The sequence below is a fragment of the Vanessa atalanta genome, chromosome 30, assembly GCF_905147765.1.
Source record: "Vanessa atalanta chromosome 30, ilVanAtal1.2, whole genome shotgun sequence".
NCBI classification, from domain to species: Eukaryota; Metazoa; Arthropoda; class Insecta; order Lepidoptera; family Nymphalidae; genus Vanessa; species Vanessa atalanta.
Window position 1 is genome coordinate 1,478,007 of NC_061900.1, and position 24,887 is coordinate 1,502,893.

The 24,887-nt window shown below is 35.1% G+C and overlaps 1 protein-coding gene across 4 annotated transcripts in view; it reads right to left on the bottom strand.

Annotated features, from left to right (window-relative positions):
- The window catches only part of LOC125075345 (alpha-1,6-mannosyl-glycoprotein 2-beta-N-acetylglucosaminyltransferase-like), a 51,477-nt gene that overhangs the window by 12,390 nt on the left and 14,200 nt on the right, over positions 1–24,887 (bottom strand). For 2 of the 4 annotated variants that reach the window (XM_047687073.1, XM_047687071.1), the window contains exons 2-9: positions 19,443–19,663; positions 17,379–17,438; positions 12,520–12,618; positions 11,734–11,873; positions 2,135–2,278; positions 1,934–2,031; positions 1,438–1,583; positions 470–630 (exon numbers count right to left, since the gene is read on the bottom strand). In XM_047687073.1, coding sequence (XP_047543029.1) covers positions 470–630; positions 1,438–1,583; positions 1,934–2,031; positions 2,135–2,278; positions 11,734–11,873; positions 12,520–12,618; positions 17,379–17,438; positions 19,443–19,557 — 963 coding nt within the window. In that variant the 5' untranslated portion in view covers positions 19,558–19,663. The remainder of the gene's footprint in view (positions 1–469; positions 631–1,437; positions 1,584–1,933; positions 2,032–2,134; positions 2,279–11,733; positions 11,874–12,519; positions 12,619–17,378; positions 17,439–19,442; positions 19,664–24,887) is intronic. The other 2 variants (XM_047687074.1, XM_047687072.1) reach the window with 1 other exon arrangement.

Consider the following 24,887-nt stretch of genomic DNA (forward strand, 5'->3'; position numbering starts at 1 on the left):
TTCGGTATTAAAAATTTCAATTAAAAAAGGTTTCATCATTTTGGCGCCAAATGTAGCCGACATTGACAGTGACAGTGACAGTGACTTGCAGTTCACAATGAAATTAAATCAAAACAAAACCTGTCATAGGTTTCGAAATTGCCAAAAAATCTTTTAAATAAACGCGACGTTTCACTGGAGACCCACTAGTCTTTATATATAATAAAACACTATTCCACATAAATACTTAATACACACAAATACATACATACACATTAATTCTACTTCCAAGTTCCGATGACGATTACTAAAAACGCATTTTTTCTCGTATATAGGAATATCACAGATCATACGAGCTCTCGACCAATGACATCGCGTCAATTCAAGGTCAAGTGTTGTTTATTTAGCTTTACTCCTCTCCTGATTGGAATAGGCTTTAGACAGAATTATATTCAAAAAAAAATGTATGAAAATGTTATGCTACACATACCTTATCGCTCGTGCTGTGGTACTGATAAGTCTTAAGATATGTCCCGAGACATAAGATCTCGCATTGGGGACACGTTTTATCGGCGGTGGTCCGGAGTAGATTGAGGATGTGTATGAAATCCTCCGCCACATAGTGATCCTCTTCTAGAAATACCACCATACCTGTAAAGCGAAAACATAATTGTACTAGGGTAGCATATTCTGTCAACCACATAGGACGTCTGTAGACATTGGCTGTTTAATATTGAGACGAGTAATGTGAAGTTAGGATCGGGTGGAACAGGCGATATATTAGCGGTGTGAAGTGAGGCGAGTATAGGGGACAGCGTCCTGATATCACGACGGATACAAGGTTTAGTTGGTGGAAGGGTTTTGTGCAAGCCCATCTTGGTATGTACCACCAACTCATCATATATTGCACTGCCAAGCAGCAATACTTACGAATTATTTTTTGGAACACATCAATTCTAAGTATTTTTTTTGTTCCGGTTTGAAGGGTGTGAGCCAGTGTAACTACAGGCACGAGGGACGTAACATCTGGTTCCGAAGGTTGGTGGCGCATTGGCGTTGTAAGGAATGTTTAATATTTCTTATAGCGCCAATGTCTATGGACAACGGTCGCTAAGATGTTATGTCCCTTGTGCCAGTTAAGAGAACTGTCAATTCAATGTCTACTGTAAACCCTGCCACGTGCAGAGAACCTGTCCCTTTCTCTCTCGTTATCTCCATCTCTTTCTATTATATATAAAAAAACGAATTTTTAATTCACATAGCATTTTAATAACAATTTTAATTTCTTGTAATTTATATATCTCAAACGCTGCTAATTTATTTAATCGTATATATTTAATACATAATATATACCGTAAGCAACTTCGTTCCAACCGGAAGTCCAACTATTTAAAGTTTATTTATAGAACGTCTCTCTAGTACCGTTCGAACAACTAACGACACTAATATTATTCATACCCGTGTGGCTCGCTGTACACTGAAGCTGATTGAAGATCCTGTTCGCCTTCCACCACCAGTGGTGTTTCGTTTGTGCATACTTCGCCTCCCGGTAGTGTCCGTGCAGGTCGGGGTGCAGAGCATTGTTGCATTTTAGTTTTAACGCCCTGCAATTTTTGCAAACAGTATTGTTATCGAAGAGCGATGTTTTCCCATTGATTACAAGACGTGAATATTATTATGAGATTTTTGTGTCATGTTCGACAGTGGAAAACATCGCGAGGAAACTTTCGGCGGACAAAAGATTGGAGCAACGTGGTGGAGTATGTTCTACACCTTCTTCCCGAAAGGGAGGGCAGGCTTTAGCCCAGCAGTGGGACATTTACGGGCTGCTAATGAGCAGGAGGCTCACCTGATGGAAAGTGATTACCACCGCCCATGGGCATCTGCAACACCAGGGGGGTTGCAGGTGCATTGCCGGCCTTTAAATAAAATAAAATAAAACTAAATACTCAACTGTTCCAATTTCGCATCACGAGGGCAGTCATTGGGATCCATCCCCGGAAACTCCAGGGGGTGGGTCTGAACGGAGTACGGGTAGAAGATTTGCATAACCTAGTAACATGCTTAAATTTTAAAAAACACATTACAGGTAACTTTGTCGCGACATATTTTTAGATCTTACCAAATTTTTGCAATTAGATAAACAATTCCTTACCTTCGTAAAATCAATACTCCTGACTAAATTATTGATTTCTTCATCATAGTAATCATGGGAGAAGATCAGCAGGGTCCTGTCGATGTCCTTCGCCTGGGCCAGAGACACGATCAAGTGACGGAGGTACGTGAGCCGAGTGTGGACCTGTGTATGGAATTGGGTAAAATGTCAAAGTGAACGTCAAATTTTACATCATTTTAAAATCACAGCGTTCAGAAAAACTACCGATGGACGATCACCTTTGAAGTTTCGCGAAATGCCGCTTTTCGTCAATAGCGCAAGCTTATCATTTAAATTTCTTGTATGTACTAATAGTAGTACATGTATACTCTATTCCTGTATGTGTAATTTGCTGTTAACATTTGACAGCAAATTGTCGCGATATCATTGGTCGAGAGCTTGATTAATCTATGATATTCACTGTGGTAATGCGAAAAAATGGCGCTTTGATCGTCGACGAAACTGTTATCGGAATTTTCGAAGTAAAAATTAAGTGGAAATACAATAGTGTTGTATTATAAATAAAGATATACATTAATCATAAACTCTTAATAGTGCACGAATTAGCTGAGTTATTAGCAAATCGCATGAAATACGTAAATCTAAGGTTTGTTTATCGTTTTCCTACGTCCATTGGAAAAGGTTATTTGTACGAATATAATCCGTCATATATAATTACAAAATAATTAAATCGCAACGAAATAAAACGATGAGCTTGTCTCGTAAACTTTTCACCCTTGAACGGTGTGTCTAATACTCAGTATTGTTGTGCTCCGGTTTGAAGGGTGAGTGAGCCAGTGTAACTACAGGCACAAGGAACGTAACATCTTAGTTTCCAAGGTTGATGGCGCATTGGTAATGTAAGGAATCATCGCAATTTATGTTTATCGATATATTTAATAATTCAACGCAACAAATGATAAATATTGAATCAATTACATAAAAATATAGAATCATTAATAAAAAAATATAATTATTTAAATAAAATACAGTAAAGAAGGATATAGTAATATAAACTATTTATGTAATTATTTTTTTGGCTGTATGATCAAACATCCTTAACCGAATAGAAAATTTAAAAAAAAATGTGTCACTGTTAATGTCAAACAAAATTACAAATTTGTTTACGCGTTTTAATTTTAACGTTACATTAATTATGTTTTATATATAAATTTAATAATATCGAAACATAATATCGTTGTGGTAAGAAAATATATAACTAATATTACCCATAGACAAAAACGCTGTTAGAAATATTACCCATTCCTTACATTGCCACCAAACTTGGGAGCTAAGATGTTATGTCCCTTGTGTGGGGTCTCGCCAAAATAGTGTACAAGTTACTCAAAGTTCAGCCATTGTTTATTCCCAATCCGTCACAAACAAATCAAATGAAATACTTTGATTCAAAATAACCGCCGGTTCGGAAAATAACATACCCTGACCTGAGGAGAACTGGCCAAAGAAACTTAGCGGGCTTTCAATGATATCCAATATCTAAAACAAATAGCATATGTCAAGTCAGTCTAGTTAAATACTATTTGTGACGTTAAATTTGACAGATAAAAAAGGAATTCAGAAATGCCATCACTGAGTAAGAAGAAAATAATTATACCACGACGTGTCCCATCCGCCGTCATCCCTATTAGGAAGCCGGTTTTCATCACGGCTGATAAAACTACATGTTTAGAATGTCCATGTTTTCCCAAGGAGGATCGCTATGTTAAGAATAAGTATGTAATTTTGTCATAGGTTAAAAGACAGGCGAAAGTCGAGTCACCAATTTGAGTAGTATTTTCTACGGAGAAGAATCAGCTAGGTTCTCAGTAGTTAACCATCTTTACATAGTATAAAACAAAGTCGCTTTCTCTGTCCCTATGTCCCTTTGTATGCTTAAATTTTTAAAACTACGAAACGGATTTTGATGCTGTTTTTTTAATAGATAGAGTGATTCGAGAGGAAGGTTTTTGTATATAATATATAGATAATATAGTTAAGTAACACTGATAATTTTAAAAGTTTCTAATGTGATGTCGTAAATTTATACATTTTTTGCGCTTACATTGCAAACGCTGGCTGAAAACCCTACGAGATAGATCAAAATAATGTACAACAGCATTGTACACCTTAAATAGGTATTCAAAAATGTCCGCGATCTCTTATGGCTAACCCACAATAACCATTTTTTATCCTTTACTTTTTACTAGAAATAATGGCTTATTTTCGAAGCTATTTTAAGAAGTTTAGCATTAATGCTTATCCAATTACATTACATTACATACATTAGCAGCCTGTAAATTCCCCACTGCTGGGCTAAGGCCTCCTCTCCCTTTGAGGAGAAGGTTTGGAGCATATTCCACCACGCTGCTCCAATGCGGGTTGGTGCAATACACATGTGGCATAATTTCCTTGAAATTAGACACATGCAGGTTTCCTCACGATGTTTTACTTCACCGCCGAGAACGAGATGAATTATAAACACCAATTAATAAGCACATGAAAATTCAGCTCTTATCCTATTAAGTACCTTAAATACAATGTTCATTTAATATAGATCAATATGACCTATTACAGCATGTAATTTAAATGAATATTTTCGAAGATATTACAGATTTAATACGCAGGGACATAGCGATTTGTATTTTCTAATGACTGAAAAAACTACATTTTGTAGTATATTTAGTATCAGTCACCCGTGTGAAGCCGGGGCGGGTCGCTAGTGAAACATATAATTGTTTTACTCGTTTCCGTCCACGGCTTTGCCAGCGTAAAATGGGGAGGAGCTGTACCCCTGTACCTGATACCGTGTATGCTGATTTCATGTTGATTTTATAAAATTAGTTACTATATAATAAACCTTGCCAATCACTTGGCAAAATTAATTTGTGTATTGCACTACAAAAGAACTAAAACAACTTCATTATCTCGGTGTGCGTGACAGCTACGCTTAACACTCGCCGAACGTCATACTACTTTACTAGTGTGCGTGTATTTAATGGCCAATAGTTGGTTACTATATTTTTTGCCGCGTTATCAGCTTTGTCAGTCTATTTAGACATGTACGTAATCAAAGATTTTGTTATTAAATGTATTTCAGGAAAATTAAACCTTGCCAACAGTCTCCTCTGACATTATACGAATTGGCGGCAAAAGTCGTTGACGGTTTGAAATTGACAGATGTATTTGATTGGTCGGAATCTGACGTCGCAAGATGGCTGGCTGATGACGTAGGATTACATCAATATACGGTAACCTGAAGTAAAGATAACATATCAAACTTTACAAAGAAAACACGAAACCGTCTGTTTGTAAAACCGTATGTAAGTCCGTTTAGTAGTTTTTGATTTAAACGCATTCAGACACGACTGGTGCCCAGGGCGGTAAAATAATAAAAACAAAATCTTGGTGTTATCAAAAATCTTTTTTAAAATATATAGTAAGTTTCGTTAACTATGCGCCATTTGCAGTGCGGAGGATTGTCGCTAAGGTTGAATTCGGCACCAAAATCATTTTTTATATATAAGACACACATTTAAAATCATTCAATTTTATTCAGTTTTCCCTTCCATCTCGCTCGTACACATACATATGTTTATATTTAGATTTGTACGAGCGTGCAATGCTTGTGTTAACGCTTCAATGATGACACTTGCAGGAATGTTTTTTAAATAATCACATCAATGGAAGACGACTTATTCTACTGGAAGATCCATCGAATTTGGCTCAAATAAACATAAAAGACTTCGAACATATAAAGGTACGTGACATTAATTGATTGATTCTTGCTGCGGCATAATTCTCAGAACCATAGAAGGGAAACTTTTAGAAATATAGCTCTTTCACTCTACGTCATATCTTTCGTCTCTTTCATGTAACGAAAGCTCCTTAAACGTGACGCGTCCTTAAAATTTTCCTTTTTTTTTTTAATGGCATTGGTTGGCGGACGAGCATATGGGCCACCTGATGGTAAGTGGTCACCACCGCCCATAGACAAAGGCGCTGTAAGAAATATTAACCATTCCTTACATCACCTATGTGCCACCAACCTTGGGAACTAAGATTTTATGTCCTCTGTGCCTGTGATTACACTGGCTCACTCACCCTTCTAACCGGAACACAACAATACAGTGTACTGTTATTTGGCGGTAGAATATCTGATGAGTGGGTGGTACCTACTCAGACGGGCTTGCACAAAGCCCTACCACCAAGAAAATTCGTCCCAATTATCGTCCACCTATTAATTGTCGAATCGAAGCTAAGTCCTCTAATTTTCATGGACATTTTCTTTCAGATAATAACATCAAAAATACGCAAATTATTCGACATGGAAATGATAAGATTCTCAAGAAATATGAATTTACCGGAAAGGAAACCTTTGACCCTATGTACCCTATTCAAATCTCGAACTGGACCTACATGGGGGATCAGACGGACGTGGAACAGGTACGAATATTTCATTCATTTAGAGAACAATCTGTATACAAATGTATCAAGGCTGGGCTTAGTACCTTTTTCTCCTCGGTTTGTTAACTACTTGGTAGGGCTTTGTGCAAGCCCGTCCGGGTAGGAACAACCCACTCATCAGACATTTTACATAAAACAGCAATGGGGTGGGAGGGTGAATGAGCCAGTGTAACTACACACACAAAGGACAAACATCTCATTTCAATCGGTCGGCAGCGCATTGGCGGTGTAAGGTATGGTTAATTTTCATACAGCGCCAATGTCTATTGGCAATGGGGCCCAACCATCAAGTGAACCATTTGCCAAAGCCCCCCACCCCACCTACCTATTTTATATATTTTTTTTTTCTTCGCTATGTTTCCCTTGAACGTCGAACACGATGATTTATAAACACAAATTAAACACACGATATTTCAATATTGGTTTGTTCAAGCAATCTTAGGTTAAGACGCACGTCTAACTAGGGGACTGGGACCTGGACGGAATGTCCTATCAGATACTACAACGCGTAGACCTGGACATTTTAAGAAATATTCATTGAACCGTATTATGTGATATTAACCGTATTATTGATTTATCAGCTTTTGTTTGTTTTTCTTTTTTTAAGTTACCCTATTTTTATTAATTAGCTTATGTTTTATAAATATATATATATGCCGTATATGTTTTCGTATAGTTTTATTTTTTATGCTAGCTGTAACTACCTTTAAGTGAAATTATATGTATAATTGCAACCTAAGGATAGATAAATTTAATGTAAAATATCCACATGTAATTCCAACAAGAGGTGTTAAGTAAAAAAACAATTTGGACCTTGACTTTCGCGATATCGAGAGCTTGAATAATCTGTGGTGTTCATATTGGATTGGCGTAAAAATTGAGTTTATTATATTGTCTAAGTTGGTATCAGTTTTTTGTCAGTAAAATTAAAGTGTATAAAAGTATTTAAATTGAATTGTATTGTATTACTAATTTATTAATAAAAATGTACTAACCAAGAACTGTTTATGATACACAACATAGCAGAGCTATTAATAAATCTCATGGAATATGTTAACCTGAGGTTCGTTTATCTGAGGTTGATTTTTTTAGATGCGACATTCTTCGCTGGATGAAGATACTAATGCCGAAACCAGAACATCTGGATCATTGGGATCGTGTATGGTAACCATTCTCAATCGTTAATTTAGCCAATAAGATAAATCTCAAGGCTAGGAGATATTATCCACTTTTTGTGTCGTTAATGCACGAAAAACTTTGGGAACTAAGGCTTTATGACCCTTGTGTCTGTTGAAACAACTGTTGTGTCTGTAGTATTGCTATATGGAGGTAGAGTGATGAGTTAGTGGTGTTTACACAGTCCGGCTTACACAGAGCAGTATCACAAAGTAGATTAATTTTATTTCAACTTTTATAGGTATCAAAAACCAGATTTTCCGAATGTCAAGTTCTGTAGAATTGAGAGACCTTTGTCAATTCCATCTAAATACATCCCCCACTACAAAGCTCAGCCAGATGTCTGTCGGGAGATTATAGTAAGTCGTATTTAATTTCATTGCGAGTTGTATGTATTTTATCATCTCCATAATTATCACCACGATTATAATCAGCATCAACATCACCATCATTATCAACACCATCATCACCATCACCATCCTCATCTCCACCATCATCATCATCATCACCATCTCCACCATCATCACCATCACCATCTCCACCATCATTACCATCACCATCTCCACCACCATCATCATCATCATCACCATCTCCACCATCATCACCATCACCATCTCCACCATCATCACCATCACCATCTCCAGCATCATCATCATCACCACCATCTCCACCATCACCATCTCCAGCATCATCATCATCACCATCATCATCTCCACCATCATCACCATCATCACCATCACCATCTCCACCACCATCATCATCACCATCATCATCCCCACCATCATCATCTCCACCATCATCACCATCATCATCTCCACCATCATCACCATCATCACCATCACCATCATCATCTCCACCATCATCACCATCACCATCTCCACCACCATCATCATCACCATCATCATCTCCACCATCATCATCATCACCATCATCACCATCACCACCATCATCACCATCATCTTCACCATTATCATCTCCGCCATCATCATCATCACCTTCATCATCTTCACCATCATTATCAACACGATCATCATCAACTTAATTATCATCACGATCAACATCACCACCAACAGCAACAACATCCTCTATCATCTGCGCCGTTGGTCTAGCGAGGTTAGATAGTTAACGTATAGTGTATATTATGTATCCAATCAATAGTACTAAAATCTGTCTATATAATCTAAGCGTACAGACGGAAAGCGACTTTGTTCTATACTATGTAGAAAATTAAACGAAATTAATTAATTTCAGGTCCCACGTAAATTCATCATTCAAATAGACATACCGGAAACCGAACAATACATATGGATGGAAAATAGACCAGAACCAATAACAGACGATAAACCAGAGATAATAGACATAAAAGCAAGAAAATCGAGATTCGCCATTAAGAAGATCAGCCTGACCGGTTTAAAAGGGAAAGATCTGGTGCTCGCCAGACGAAAAATGGCGAAACCGAAATTTTTACCATAGACGGGTCACCTTCGAATTCTGAAATGATTAAATATATAAATTAAATGATTTTATTGGTCGATTGTGACTGATGACGCGATAATTAACCAATGAACGTGCAGTATTTATTAAGATTGAAGTTCGCCAATTGGTCGAAGAAGAAATCTAATTTTTAACATTTATTTAAACGATTACTTCCAATAGTTTTATTGATACGATACGACCCTACAAGTTTATTAATAAAGAAAATCATATGATATTTATATAATTTATTATTGACTTTAGTGGTAGCTCATGGCTTTGTCCGAGTGCTAGATGCAGTGATTGATTTTAAACAGCAAAAACATTTACAATATTGGTATAGGTAGGTCTCGCGAGATTGTGAATTATCGAATTTGTATTCGTTTATTGTAAACTAGCGACCCAAATATACTAAAGGATTTCTTCATTTATTTCTTTTTTTTTTATATTGGATAACATCACGTACGTTACTCTGATCCCATTGTAAGTAGCTAAAGCACTTGTGTTATGGAAATCAGAGGTAACGACGGTACCACAAGCACCCAGACCCAAGACAACATAGAGAACTAATGAACTTTTTCTACATCGACTCGGGACCTCGGAGTGGCGTACCCATGAAAACCGGTGTACACACTACTCGACCACGGATGTCGTCAAAATATTTATTGCATATAAAGATATACCATAGTATATATATTATCATATAATATCTTTATTCTTATTGAATTGCAAGGCATTACAAAAGCCCCCCCCCCCCCTTTTATTGCCCACCAACGCTTCATAACAAAAAAAAAAAACATCTCATTTATTTATCAATATAGATTTAACAGGTACAATAACTAAGCACTTTGGTTAAAAAATTAAAAACGTCATTAGAAACGACACTTAAATCCATTTATAACAATTCACGAGGCAGACATGCCTATTCGGAGCTCTTTGTGTAAGATTCGAAACGCTTGAACAATTCCGTCTTTAAGACTTGCGTAGTTGAAAAGTAAATACTTATTTTCAAAGGAAACATTTGTTCACACACTATGTTACTTGAACGAGTTTTATTAAGAATCTTATATATTAAATATCGTAAGCTAATTGTCCCGGTGATTATGGGACGATGGCTGCACATAAAAAAATGGCTATGGTCTCGTTTCGAAGAGCCACAGAGACTAAACATGAATGTGCATAAATTTACTAACAAATAATTAATTTTTACGAATAATTTTGTATTATTTTATTTCATTAATTATGTAACTTATTAATTTAATTACGTACACTAATTGTTATATAACTTGATTCTTACAATTATTTTGGCGAAATCGATGTTACTATTTATTGTTTTGTTTTTTTTTTTATTTTGTTTTTGCTTTTGTAATCTGTTAATTCATAATTCTTTTGTTTTTTTTTTTGTATAATTATAATTAACGAATATGTGCAATTTAAGTGTGTGTAAATAATAGAGCAATGTCGCTTTGTTGGCGGGTGTTAGTAACTGCACCATAATTTTTTACTATCGCAGTTATTAACGTTAACATCTTGTTATTGTTCAATATTACGCTTAAATAATTAAATTATTATAATTAATTATTAGTAAGAAGTATTAATCATTCCTTACATCGCCAATGCGCCACCAACCCTGGGAACTAAGATGTTATGTCGCTTGTGCCTGTAGTAACACACTCATTCAACCTTCATACCAGAACACTGTATACTGAGTACTTCTGTTTGGCGGTAGAATATCTGGTGGTACCTACCCAGACGGGATTGCTCAAAGCCCTGTCAGCAAGTGAAAAATAGGTATATCTATATACGTATATAGCAACTTATCGTCCTAACGTCGATCGATCACAGCGCCACCTGCCAGTTCAAATCTAAACCTCCAGCAACCATCGAAATCTGTCAAACCGTTCAGTGTTTAACACCAGAGTAAAATCAAAGTATACTATATATACGAATATCCTTTAGGGATGAATTATTACAGAAATCGAACGCTGATCCTAATGACTGTAGTCATAGAATAGACAATTTGATTGATTTTTAAAATCCATTTTATACTATTTAGTAGAGATTAAGGAACCCAGTAAAAGTTGTTTTTTTTTTAATTCTAGTACATATTTGCTAAAAACATCAAATTAAAAATTCCATATTTAAATAGCGCGCGAAAACGCTACTTTGACAATATGGCGCTGCAATGGGGTCGGTGACGTCACTCGCCTGTATCGTAATCTGCGGCACATATAATCCACATACAGTAGGCAAACGAGGTTAACAAGCAAGTGACGTTATCATAAGCCCGACCAATCAGAAGCGTTTCGTGTTGCGTGACAAACGTTTAAAGAAATGCATTGTCAAATATTACACTAGATATAGAAATGCAGTAGACACAAAATTATAATTTTGGGTTTGTCGCCATATTGACGTCAGTCTTCGGTTAATGTCGGCGTGATAACATTAAGGACACCAAAGCTTCCTTAGTGTTTATTTAAACTCACCTGAATTGCAATAATAATTGTGTCATTCTGAACCGGACCGAAAATGTCTTCGTTGTAAATAGTTTGGGCATCGTTCACCCTCTGAATGGCGCGCAATATGTCCGAAACATTCTTGGGACTGTATCGTTCTGTCGCGTTCGCTGAAACCATTAGATATTATTCGTTAATTATGGGGATGTTAATTCGATAAGGTTGCAATTAGCAACGTCTAGATGTTTCGAATCATTGATAATTATTTAAATAAATATAATTATAATGTATACGATATTGAGAGTAGAGAAGAAGAATCAACATCGACCTTGAATTGACGTGACGTCATTTGTCGAGATTTGAACGATCTGTGGCATCCATTGTGAAGTCGTGTTAATTTTTAATTAAAACAAGTAAGATAATTTATACTTTAATTTATTATAAAGTACGTAAATATATCGGCTAGCAATGTTCACAGAGTATATATAAAAAAGGAAGGAAGCTTGACACGTAACAGATAACGAATGTCAAAATTGAACAAACGGCTCGAAATTTAAATGTTACGACAATTCGTGAATGGCGTTTTGAACGTCGACGATGTTGCTATCGGAACTTTGGAAGTATATTTAATTGTATGTGACTAGTTAATTGCAATAGTGTTGTATTATAAATAAAGATATATTAATTGTGAACTGTTTTTAGTGCCCAATATATCTGAGCTATTAGAATAACGCAAGAAATGTGTAAATCTAAGTTCATCTTTTCTTCTTCCATTGGAATAACGTATAAATTTAATAGTTATAAATTGAAACGTACCGCTGCTGTTCCTCGGATGAACGGTCAGGTACTTGTGTAACTCAGGTGGTACCAGCGCCAGGACCTGTTCCGACGTTTCATTTGAATTCATCAACTCTTCTGCAATTGGAATAATTGTAAAATCATTATGGACATTGTCATAAAGTTTATATCCTTTACAGGTGATTTGGAATTTTGAGTAATGTCAGCTGACTGAGTTCCTTGGTAAGCGTAACGACAAATGATCCACCTGATGGTAAGTGGTCACCACCGAAATATTAACCATTCCTTACATCATCAATGCCTCAAAAGGCAATATTTTGTATTGTTGTGTTTCGAGACACGAGGGACATAACATCTTAGTTCCCAAGGTTGGTGGCGCATTGGCGATGTAAGGAACGATTCAATTTCTTGCAGTCAATGACTATAAGCGGTGTGAACTTCCCATCAGCTGACCCATTTGACAGTTACACCTTTGCCTGCTATATCCGAAATTAAAAAAAAAACATAAGCATAACATTACCCTCTCGTTACCACATTGACAGTGTAAATAAATACATAAAAAAATTACAGTGCTAATGTTTTAACAGAACACAAAACACCACCACCGTTTACACATCGCACTTTATTGAATAACATCCCATTGCTTCTATTGGGTGACATTCCTACCACCAGCAGACGCAATGAGGCTGGTTTACTCACCCAGAATTGGGCAGACTATACTAATATTAAAAATGCGAAAGTTACTCTGTTACCTCTTCACTCTTAAACCGCTGAACCGATTTAGATGAAATTTGGTTTAGAGATAGTTTGAGTCTCATGGAAGGATATAGGATACTTTTATAATACACTTCCGAGGGGGTAAAATTTGGGTTGACATGTTTTAGTTCTCTATTATTAATATTGTTGTGAATACTAGCAACACCAAGGGTAAAATTTGATTGTTACCATCAGTTATCCGACCCCCTCCCCCCTCTTTTCGCAGCGAATGATCTTTTGTTTGGACGTAATTCGGAATCTTTTAAATAAATAAATTCTTAAGTTTTTATCAAAATAATTTTAAAAAAAAATGCTACATCTATTCCAATATTAGGATGTAAACTTAGCACGTCACTTTTAAAATTGTATAACGTCATCGGTACTCTGACGCTACGTCTGAGACACAGGCTTGGCCTAGTTCGCGCATGTAACTATTTAATAAGTACGTGCCTAATTGTAACGTATTCATAAAATAAAGACAATAAATGTATACATTATTGTTATTTAAATGAATAACATTAAATATTTTTAAGACATTTTATGCCTCGCAGAAACCAACCACTCTGTGGAACCAGCTTTCGCCGGCGGTTTTTCCGAATACGACTTGGGAACTATCAAGAAAAGAGCGTACTTCCTTAAAGGTGTTGCAGATGTTCATGGGCGGTGGTAGTCACTTTCTATCAGGTGAGCCTCCTGCTCGTTTGCCACCTATCATATATTTTAAATATATGTCGGAGAAGCAGGATGCCGAACAGTTGGGTTCGGGGATTGATCCGACATTTGTAAGACTATGTGGGTGTGCAATGGAGATATTCATAAAATAAAACGTATTTAATATCGTCTAATCACTGTATTCATTGATTCAATAATCGTACACCACAATAATAATTCATCTCGATTAAGAGCAAATGGGTTTGCAAGCAACCATCGCATTTGAGAAGCTTGTCAAAACATAACGACTCGCGTTGCCATGACACTTACAACTCCATTCGGGGTGACCCGCTCTTATAAGTAAATCAGCCATCAAACATTATTGCCAACTACTCGATTCATTAATTATCCAAATCAACAACTAAAGTAACCACGCTCCGATATATATATATATATATATATATATATATATATATATATATATATATATATATATGTATATAACGGGCATATAATAATAATGTTTGATGGCTGATTTACTTTTACCCATTTGCTCTTAATCGAGATGAATTATTGTAATCGGTTCGGTTCAACTGTTCGGCATCCTGTTCCTCATATATATATATATATATATATATATATAAATTTGTAGCCCTTTTTAATTATATTAAAGGAAAAAGTACAAATATCCAAAATGTTTTTATACGTGTTACAAATACGTTCAACTAAATAACCCATATTCCAAATTGTTTTGGTCCTATTTGCAGTTGGTAGACTTGGACTTTTGGATACAGTATAACACCTTATTGCCTCCACTGGTGACAGGGCTGGTTCGTTTATTGACCAGAGGATCGGAATTGCGATTCAACGGTGTAATGCTGCTAGCATTCTTGCCAACATTCCACAAGGTCATGATATATATACAGTAACTGTTTTTAATTCTTATTTGTATATAGTTAAGGACTTAATGTTAATAATTCTTAATAAATATTTATTAAATATTAAAACTATTATCTTTATTTAAATAAAACATCCCTATATAGTTCACATTCATACCGCCAATGACAACACACGTCAAGTCAAAATTTAAAATCAATGACGTTTGTTTGACACTTTGTTTGTTTTTTAATAGTAATAATGACAAGGTATCGTCCAGCTGAGCCTAATTTTTCGTCATTCGAATGAATGTATCTAATATTTTAATTAGCATAATATACGAATTTTGACGTATGAACGACCACTTAGCCTTACTAATAAGCATTAAAGATCATTTTTGTCCAAACTATAATTAGAAGATACGACGTGAGTGACAATTGAAAAAAATCTTTTTAAAAATACAATAAGGATAATTATTGTTGACACTTTAATTCTTCCACACCATTATGAGATTTAATACAATGCATTAAGGATAATTTTTGTCTGTTACTTATAGCCGGACGTGACCGACTGTTGTTTAATAGTATTTAATATAAAAAATATGGAATTCTCACGTACTATTATACATAATACATATAAAATGTAACATTACGTGATATTTATACATATTTAATGAGATTATTAATATTTGCTTAGTATTAAAACAGTTTAACTACATCGTCGTTCTCGTGGCTGCTGGTAGCTTGTTCAGCGGCGTATAAGCCTTTTTTCAGTTTCAGATAATCAAATAAACTATCTATTCATATAGGCAACAAGAACTTTTAAGCTATCGGTATGACTGTCTACGGAAAAGAACAAGAATCTCTCTAATACGTGATAGAGTATCGAAAAATTGCATTTTTAATTACGGATTATTTTTTTATCGGACAACCCGGTATTTGAATATAGAACGTCAGGACGTTGGGAATTATTTACTAGCTATGACAATTATAAAATCAATTCTATTATTTTAGAACGATGTTCTTTTACTTTGCTGTAAGCCACAGTGGAGTGAGCTGAAGTCGTCACGTAAGGAAGAGCCTTATGCCCAAGCGATCTTTCCCTCTCTCTCTCTATCATTCTCGCGGTCTCTTTCTAATATATACAGTTTTATATAAGAATATTTTTTATTATTTTTTTAATTCACACGGGATTTTTTTTATTCTCAAATTTTCTTCTTTGTTTTATTTGGTTATTTATTACATATGTAGGCAGAATGACAAATGGGCCCCCTGATGGTAAGTGGTCACCACCGCCCATAAACATGGTCACGTCATAATGCATGTTATGACCCGTTTACGATAGATGGCGCTGATTGAAAATGACACGTTTCTGAATCGCGCTGTCCAAATATTCGCTACTGGGTATATATGTTATTGTAAAAGCTCGAATTACGGTAATTCTTAAGATCTTCCAGTAAAACCTAAAATTTACCGATTATGAATGGTAAATGTCCATAAAACTTTGGGATTCGAAATTTTACCATTTCCATTCACTTGGTAAATCTAAGGATTTACATGTTAGGTTAGGTTAGGTTGGAATGGAAAAAGTCGTCCCTTTATAATAATAACTTACATTTACAAACTCATGTCGGTAAATCTTAGGTTTTACTGGAAAATCTTAAGATTTACCTTCGTTCAAGCTTTTGCAGAAACATACATATAAATAAATTGTAGAATAACAATCAAAGCCCCACCGACTACGTTCTAAGCCGAGGTGTCTCATAGGTGACACCCTCAGGACGAACGTCAACCCCGAGCCCGAAAAGGCTCAAACTTCAAGGCTGAGTCTAGTACTCGCTCCAACGTCCGGTGACGCTGTAAAGACCAGAAGGGCCAACAGCACTACATCATTCAGGAAAAAAATAATCAAATATCATGGATTCTTTCGACAATTGTATCTCCCGATAATATTTGGGCATTATGACTTTATCAGCGGCAATCGACCAATAACAGTCCAGATTAGTTAAATCTGACTTTGATCATATTACAAATTAGAGTTTAGTGAAATTAGTTTTTGTGTAGTGTTGCGAACTATCGATAGTTGACCTTGGAAATTATTCAGGATAGTTGAGGATAGTGATAGTACTATCGATGGTATCGTCTTGTGTCGATACTATCGAAGCTAGCTCTCCGTGAGCTATACTATTGATAACAGCGTAATATCGATAGTATCCATGGTTTGGGACTATCGATAGCTTTTCTTTAATCAAAGAATTGTTAGAGCCGTTACTTATATCAAAAATCACTGGCTATCAATACTACGAAACCATCAAAACTATCGATAAGTTTTAGTTAAAACGAATAAGATTTTTGCAACACTATCGATAGTATGAATGTTATCAATAGTATTGCTAAGGGAAACTATCGACACTGACACGTGACGATATTATCGATAGACTGCCGATACTGTCGATAATGTATCCCGATAGCGGACTATCGATATTCAAAACTATTTTAGTGTACAAATCAGCTATGATAATGACGTATAGACACATAAAAGACACAAACAAAAGTGGGACGAAAAAAAAAAAAAAAAAAAAAGAAAAACGGAACCTGTAAACGGCTCTTCATTGTTAGTGAGATTAGTCTGTAATAAATCTGCTAGTATGTTATCTGAAAACCATAAAAAAAAAAAAAACATTTTATTTCGAAATTCAATAATCCACCTGACAAGAAACCACCACCAGTTATTGGCGTTGTAAGAAATATTAACCATTCCTTACATCGCCAATGCGATCCCTTGGCGTCTAAGATGTTTCGTCCCTTGTGCCTGTTAAACTTGCTCAATCACTGGCACAACTATCGAACCGGAAGCGAACAAGCGCTGTATGTTTTAAAAGTTTGATTAGACGACATAATCGCTGCAGCGAACTTTAGTTCTTATCAGTGTTTGTACAAATTTTTTACTTGAATATATGTATGTCAATGACTATTACGAAATGAAATATCAATAGAGAACCGGGCAAGTGCGATTCGAACTCGCGCAGTGAGGGTTCCGTACCACCAGACCGGAAGGCAAATTTAAAACTTTCCTATAATTCAATTTTAAACGAAACTTTAAAAGGCGTTTGTTTGCTAAAGGATATTACAATACTAATGACTTTTTAGTTCTAAACACACATCGGGAATGAGATGATCGGATGATCGCCTTCAGGCTGTTTCAAATAACGTAATATTTATTGTTATCGTATGAAAACAATAATTGTTTAATATGACATTTAAAAAAAATCCAGCTGAATTTCTTTCGCGGAGTTCTCAGGTCCGAGGTGTTTGTTTCCGAACCGGTGGTAGATTTTTGACTGTCAACAAGCAAGTGAACACTTCTATATTAAATAAAGACTTTTGACCCTGAATTTAACTGTGCTACAAAATATATTGCTTCTTGTCAAATGTCAGGTTTCTAAATTTTTTCTCTTTGATTTGATTCCCTTTGAGAATGTATTGGAAATAAGCCATAAACGGCTACATCGTTTGATTTCGTAGACTTAGAGCCTTAAGACCTCAGTATTTGGTACTTATTTCAACTTACCCATACGCGTTTCTAATAAAAAGAGCTTTCACGGACATTTAGATGAACAACGAATTGATCTTTTAATTGCTCCGTTTTTCCTTTACAAATACGGAACCCTAAAACACAATACAACTCTACTCAAAATAATACTCAAGGTCTGGTCAATACTCTGGTTCCAGGTCAAACGACAGTTCTTTTCTATTCATTCTGGTCGTAAGCGGATTTATCATAAAAATAGATTAGAGACTACCTAAGCCTTAAATACAAGGCTTTTTATGTTTTTCTGTGATTCAAGATCAAAATCAAAGTATACTTTATTCAAGTAGACTTTTAAATTAAGTTTACCACCGGTTCGGAATGTAGATTCTACCGAGAAGAACCGACGAAAAACTCAGCAGCAAACACATCATGTCAGTTAAATACAATTACATATGTATCCTGACTGAGATTTTTATTTATGATATAGGTAGGCGGACGAGCAAATGGGCCACTTGATGGTAAGTGGTCACCATCGCCCATAGACATTGACGCTGTAAGAAATATTAACCATTCCTCACATCGCCAATGCACCACCAACATTGGGCACAAGATTGTCCAACTACTGAGTAGAGTTGTTGACTCCATTTCTATTCTCTCCTGATGCCCCATGCTTTTTGTCATCTACATAATGTCGTAGTGAATAATATGCCTTATGTGTGGATGGTTTAACAAATGTTTTGAGTTCATGAATCGGCAAAGTTAAAAATATTTTATCATAGAAAATTTGCCCCAAGATTATTCAAACTAATATCTCTGTATCTTTTACAATCAAAACTAATATTATAAATGCGATTGTCGTTATGTCTGTATGTTGCTGCTAAACTACAGAACCGAATTTGTATAAATTTAGTATGAAGCTAGCTTGAACTCCAAGGATCGACATCGGCAAAATTTTTATAGCCCTTAAAACGCGATCGAAATCGCGGGCGACGAATCGTTTCTAAATAATCATCAGTAACAATGTTCAGTTGTGAAATAACACATTCATAACATCCCCGATACCGAGAAAACATTTTGTTTACGAAGAAATATAACCCGACCATTTGAAAACGTCGTCGCCAACTCACCGCCATCTTTGTCCAAAGCACCATTCGTCGCTGACAGCATAATCTGTACCCAGACGCAAAACAGGCCCAGAATAAGCAGTACTCGTAGGATTGAGGCATATTTTAAACGGGGCATTGCGTTTAAACATTAATCTCTGGATAGTTCATTTTAAAAGCCGATAGATGGCGCTTTACGGGAGTTTTCTCAAAGGCCGCATTGTTCCTGAAGCGTTTTTTTCTTTCTGTAACAAAAAAAACAGTAAATTAATCATTGTTTTTTTTTTAAATGTTGCAAGATCGAGGCAGATATACATCGTCTAGTCTTATTTCCAGACAAACTTAATTATTTAGTATATTTTCACCGACTCCAAATAAAGAAGGTTATAAATTCGGTCATATTTTTCTTTATTGTAATGGTATATTAATCCGAGATGGACATCAGTAAGAGCATCTTAATCGATGATCACGGGTTCAAACCCGTTGAAATTAGACACATGCAGGTTTCCTCACGATGTTTTCTTCCACCGAAACGAGATGAATTATGAACACAAATTAAGCACATGAAAATTCAGTGCCTTTGAAGCCGAAATCATCGGTTAAGATGCACGCGTTCTAACCACTGGGCCATATCGGCTAATGTAAAAAAATCTTATGTATTCATTTATAACGATATTAAGAATTATACTATTATCAGATTTATCAAATAGACCGTCGTGTCAATCGTAACGTGGTCCATGAGATAAACTCGTTCAAAGAAAACAATCACGAATTCCTAAATTCCTTCATAAAACGTTCAACAAAGATTTTAAAACAAACATTGACGATCACAACACAAATGTTTGATCCAACATCTAACCAACTTGACTAAAAAGAACTTTGCCTTTTCCCACCGAACTCCGCACAGAATGCCTTTATATACAACGTTCACAGCATTTTCAGTCAGTTTAGGGACATACTGATCTATATTAAATGCACAAATTATTTAAGGTACTTAATTGGATAAGGATTGAGGATGAAAATCGCTTCGTAAATAAGCCATTATTTCTCGTAAAGGGTAAAGGATAAAAAATGGTCGTTGTGGGCTATCCCTAAGAGATATACATATACCACCGCGGATTTTTTTGAAGACCTTTTTAAGATGATACTGTAGTACATTATTTTGATCTATCTCGTAGGGTTCAGCCAGCGTTTGCAATGTAAGCGCAAAAAATGTGTTCAATTACGACAACACTTCGGCAACCTCTAAAATTATCAGTGTTTCTCTACTATATTGTGCATGTATTGTACATATAAACCTTCCTCTTGAATCAATCTATCTATTAAAAAAAACCGCATCAAAATCCGTTGTGTAATTTTAAAGATCTAAGCATACACAGGGACAGACAGCGGTAAGCGACTTTGTTTTATACTATGGAATGGAATGGATGATGATTTTGTATTCTTAATCGAATTTAGGGATACGGAAACCAGGTGTTACAAATTTTTATTGACCTCTCATGTTATGACAATGTTCATTGCTTCTATAAATAAAATAAAAAACTTAAGTTGATACGACTAATCGTTAAAGCGGACTATCCAGCCGTATTCGTAGTCGGCGACTATTTGGCAAAGAGTGCCGACTAGCCGGCTTGGTTTAATATATCTCTCGATAAAATGTATATAGGAGGAATTACATTATTTTATTACAATTAAATGAATTTTAGATAAAATATAATTTGTCTCTTGACTTAAAATCAATCATTGAATCAATCCAATCGGTCAAAGAAAATCCATACGCGAGACCTTATTTTAGACATGTGTTAACGACTAGCCCTTGCCTCCAATAACGGTGTTACATCATGGGATGTCATAATTATATATATCACATTATTATATATAATGATTATAATCGAAGCTATTTATTTTACATTATTATATATTTATAAAGTTATTATTATAATTAGTTGTTTCATAATTTGTTAAAATCTAATTAATACTATTTTATTTGGCACACTATTTAATACTGGCACAAATATACCTACTTCTTTTTTTTTAAAAGTTCGATCTGTCACGAGAAATAATGACATTTTAAGTTATTGAAAAATATATTTGTTGGAGAATTATTATAAAAAGTGATTTTATTTTGTCATCTTAAACTACTGAAATTATACATGATTAAATCTTAATTAACTTAAGCTTAACCTTATTCTAAATATCTTAAACTTTAATGAACAATAATGCTTTTTTTTTTACACAGAAACACCACTCTGTGCAAAGCAAGAGTCAACCGTGATCGGTTTTCCGATAAGTCGGCCGACTAGTCGGTCTCTGTACAACAGAGTAATCGATTAATCGGCTAGTCGGTCAAAGTTTTAATCGGCACATCTCTATAAAAATCATATCAGGCTTGTTTTATGAGACTCTTAACCGAAGGGCCGTGACTTTAAGTGACGTCTACTTTATAAGCGCTGTTAATCCATTGAAGTCCATTTAAAGCCTAGTATATAGACGCTGTCTAATCTTATCTCCGCTTCATATATGACTACGTTGTGACGCGATAGAGTTTTTTCAAGAATTTTCTAGTAGTATCGTCGGAAAAAACACTCATAATTTATATTCACTAACGACATGATATATATGTAATTAACTAGCAACTCGCCCCGGCTTCGCACGGGTGCAATGCTGATACTAAATATACTACAGAAAGTCTTTATATACAACTTTTACTCCCTTTTGTCATTAGACAATACAAACCGTCATACAATACAATACAAAACGTCCCTGCGTTTTAAATCTGTAATAACTTCGAAAATATTCGTTTAAATTACACGCTCTAAAGGGCCATATTGATCTATATTAAATGCACAATGTATTTAAGGTATATAATTGGATAAGGAATAGTGCTATATTGCTTAAAATCTCTTCGTAAATAAGCCATTATATCTCGTAATAAGTATAAGATAAAAAATGTTTATTGTGGGTTATCCCTAAGAGATAGACAAATGCCATCAGACTTATTTGAAGACCTTTTTAAGGTGTACAATACTGTAGTACATTATTTTGGTCTATCACGTAGGGTTCTGCCAGCGTTTTCAATGTGAGCGCAAAAAAATATTTATTTACGACATGACATTAGAAACCTCTAAAATTATCAGTGTTTCTCTACTATATTATACATGACATACAGACCCGCTGAGTATCTTTCGCCGGTTCTTCTCAGATCAGGGTGTTCCCTTTTCCTTTGACTATCAATAAGTAAGTGTAATGCTTCTATGTTGAATAAAGGAGTTTGAGTTTCAGTTTGCATGTATTATACATATAAACCTTCCACTTGAATCATCAGGAATAATTTAGCTTTCTACCAGTGAACTATTTAGAATTGGGTCATTAGTTGCGCAGATTACCTACGCCTCTTCCGAATTGTATTTTTTTAGGAATATAATTTTAAACTATCGATTCGGTTAGTAAATTTTATGGACAAGACAACGTCTGATTCTAAACGGAAATTGAATTGCACAAAATTGGCTAGCTTCGTATCACCTATGAGTTTTGTGGGACATCGTTTAACGAGAACACACGAACATTAAAAAAAAAAACCATTTGACCTTGAGAATAAAATTTACGGGTTTTTCGAATAGCGTTCGTTATCAGCTTTATCAGTTAAAAACTTATCACAATCGGAAGTACGGAATAAACGGTTGATTATCCTAAAAAAAATTACATTCGTAATCAAATACATAAAGGAGATCGCTTACTAACGATTTTTTATCAGACATTTTTAAAATGGTTATTTTATGGGAGCGCCAGAATCGATCAGAAGGGCACCGCGAACTTGCTTAGTATTTAAATACAAACGCCTGCTCAAAATGATTAGCAATTAAACATTTTGACGTGTAATAATAATAATATGTAAGGAAAAGTATTTCATCTCTACATAGAATAAAATAAAGTCACTTCCCGTATGTACGCTTAGATCTATTAAATTACGCAACGATTCAGTAGTAAGTTTTATATTTATAACAGTGCAGTCATTATATACGAAAAAAGGCCGAGAAATGCAAATGACCCAAATTATCGGACTATAATACAGTCATATTATAAGGAATTAAAATAGTTCGAAAAAATAAAAAACACTAACACAAAAAATTACAAAAGCAAACCCTTTCATTTAATACCCATATCATCGGGGTGCATTTCAAATAGCCTGTCCGCCATCTTGGACGTCCGCCATGTTGGATTTAAGTCACGTGACTATTTCTTTCGTATTCCTGACAGCAAACCCTTTCATTTGATATCCATCATGGGGGTGGATATCAAACAGCCAGTGTGCCATCTTGAGCAGGCAGCCATATTGGATTTGTAATGACGTTTCTTAGCTAGTCATGTATTGTCATCGGAACTCAGAGCGTGTGCAAAATTTCATCCTAATCGAAGACCGGGAAGTTGGTCAAAAAATTCCAAGTTTTTCTTGCATACATAGTTACAAGTGAATTTAATATAAGCGTGTTAAAAAGCGGAGTAATTCAACTCTCTTAGTCGGAAAAAAACCAATATACTTTTTCCAGATCCTTCCTACAAGTTGTCAATCTATTCGTGTGCAGCCGGAACGGAAAGCTAGTTATTAAAATATGTAAAAAAAAAAATCTGTAACGTTTAATGATAAACAAATTAAATATTTACAATGTATTACTTAAACATTATTCACATGTAACGTTCCTATTTAATTTAATTTAACTACTTTTTATTTTAAAGGTCATTGTCCTTTTGACACTAGTGTATACTCCATTCCAACCATAACAGGAAAAAAGCCAAATAAACATTTGACAGCAAATTTAAGCGATATCATTGGTCGAGAGCTTGATTAATCTGTGATGTTCACTGTGGATTTTCGAAAAAATGGCGTTTTGAACGTCGACGAAACTGTTATTGTTTGCGTGCAATAAACTCGTATCAGAGCTATTAACAAATCGTGTAGAATACGTAAATCTAAAGTTTGTTTATCTCTGGTCTTTCTTCGATTGTAATAGACTATAGATGTGTTTTTTTTTTTTAATACATTAAAAAACTTCACCCTGACCGCTAATGCTGAATGCAATTATTTATCAAAATAAATAAACACTTCAGTGGAGCGTATAATTGTACACGAAGAATAACAGGGTCGTCGTCTGTACGAGGTTTTTTTCTGATAAAAATAATCGCGGTAAATATAATTGATATTTCAGCCGATAACATTTTTATCTGCGCCTGCGCATCGTTAGTTATATTTCAACTGATAGTACAGTTAACTCTTGGTACATTAACCGAATTATTAAAAGATTATACATGTAATAAAAAAATATTAAGTTTTAATGGCTTTTAAATTGAAGAACAAACATGATAAAATACTAGCTGTGCCTGCGGATTTGTCCGCGTGGAATTTTATGACTAAGAGATAATAAAAACACTTTCAGTTTGTTATCATCATAACATAGTATAAAACAAAGTCGC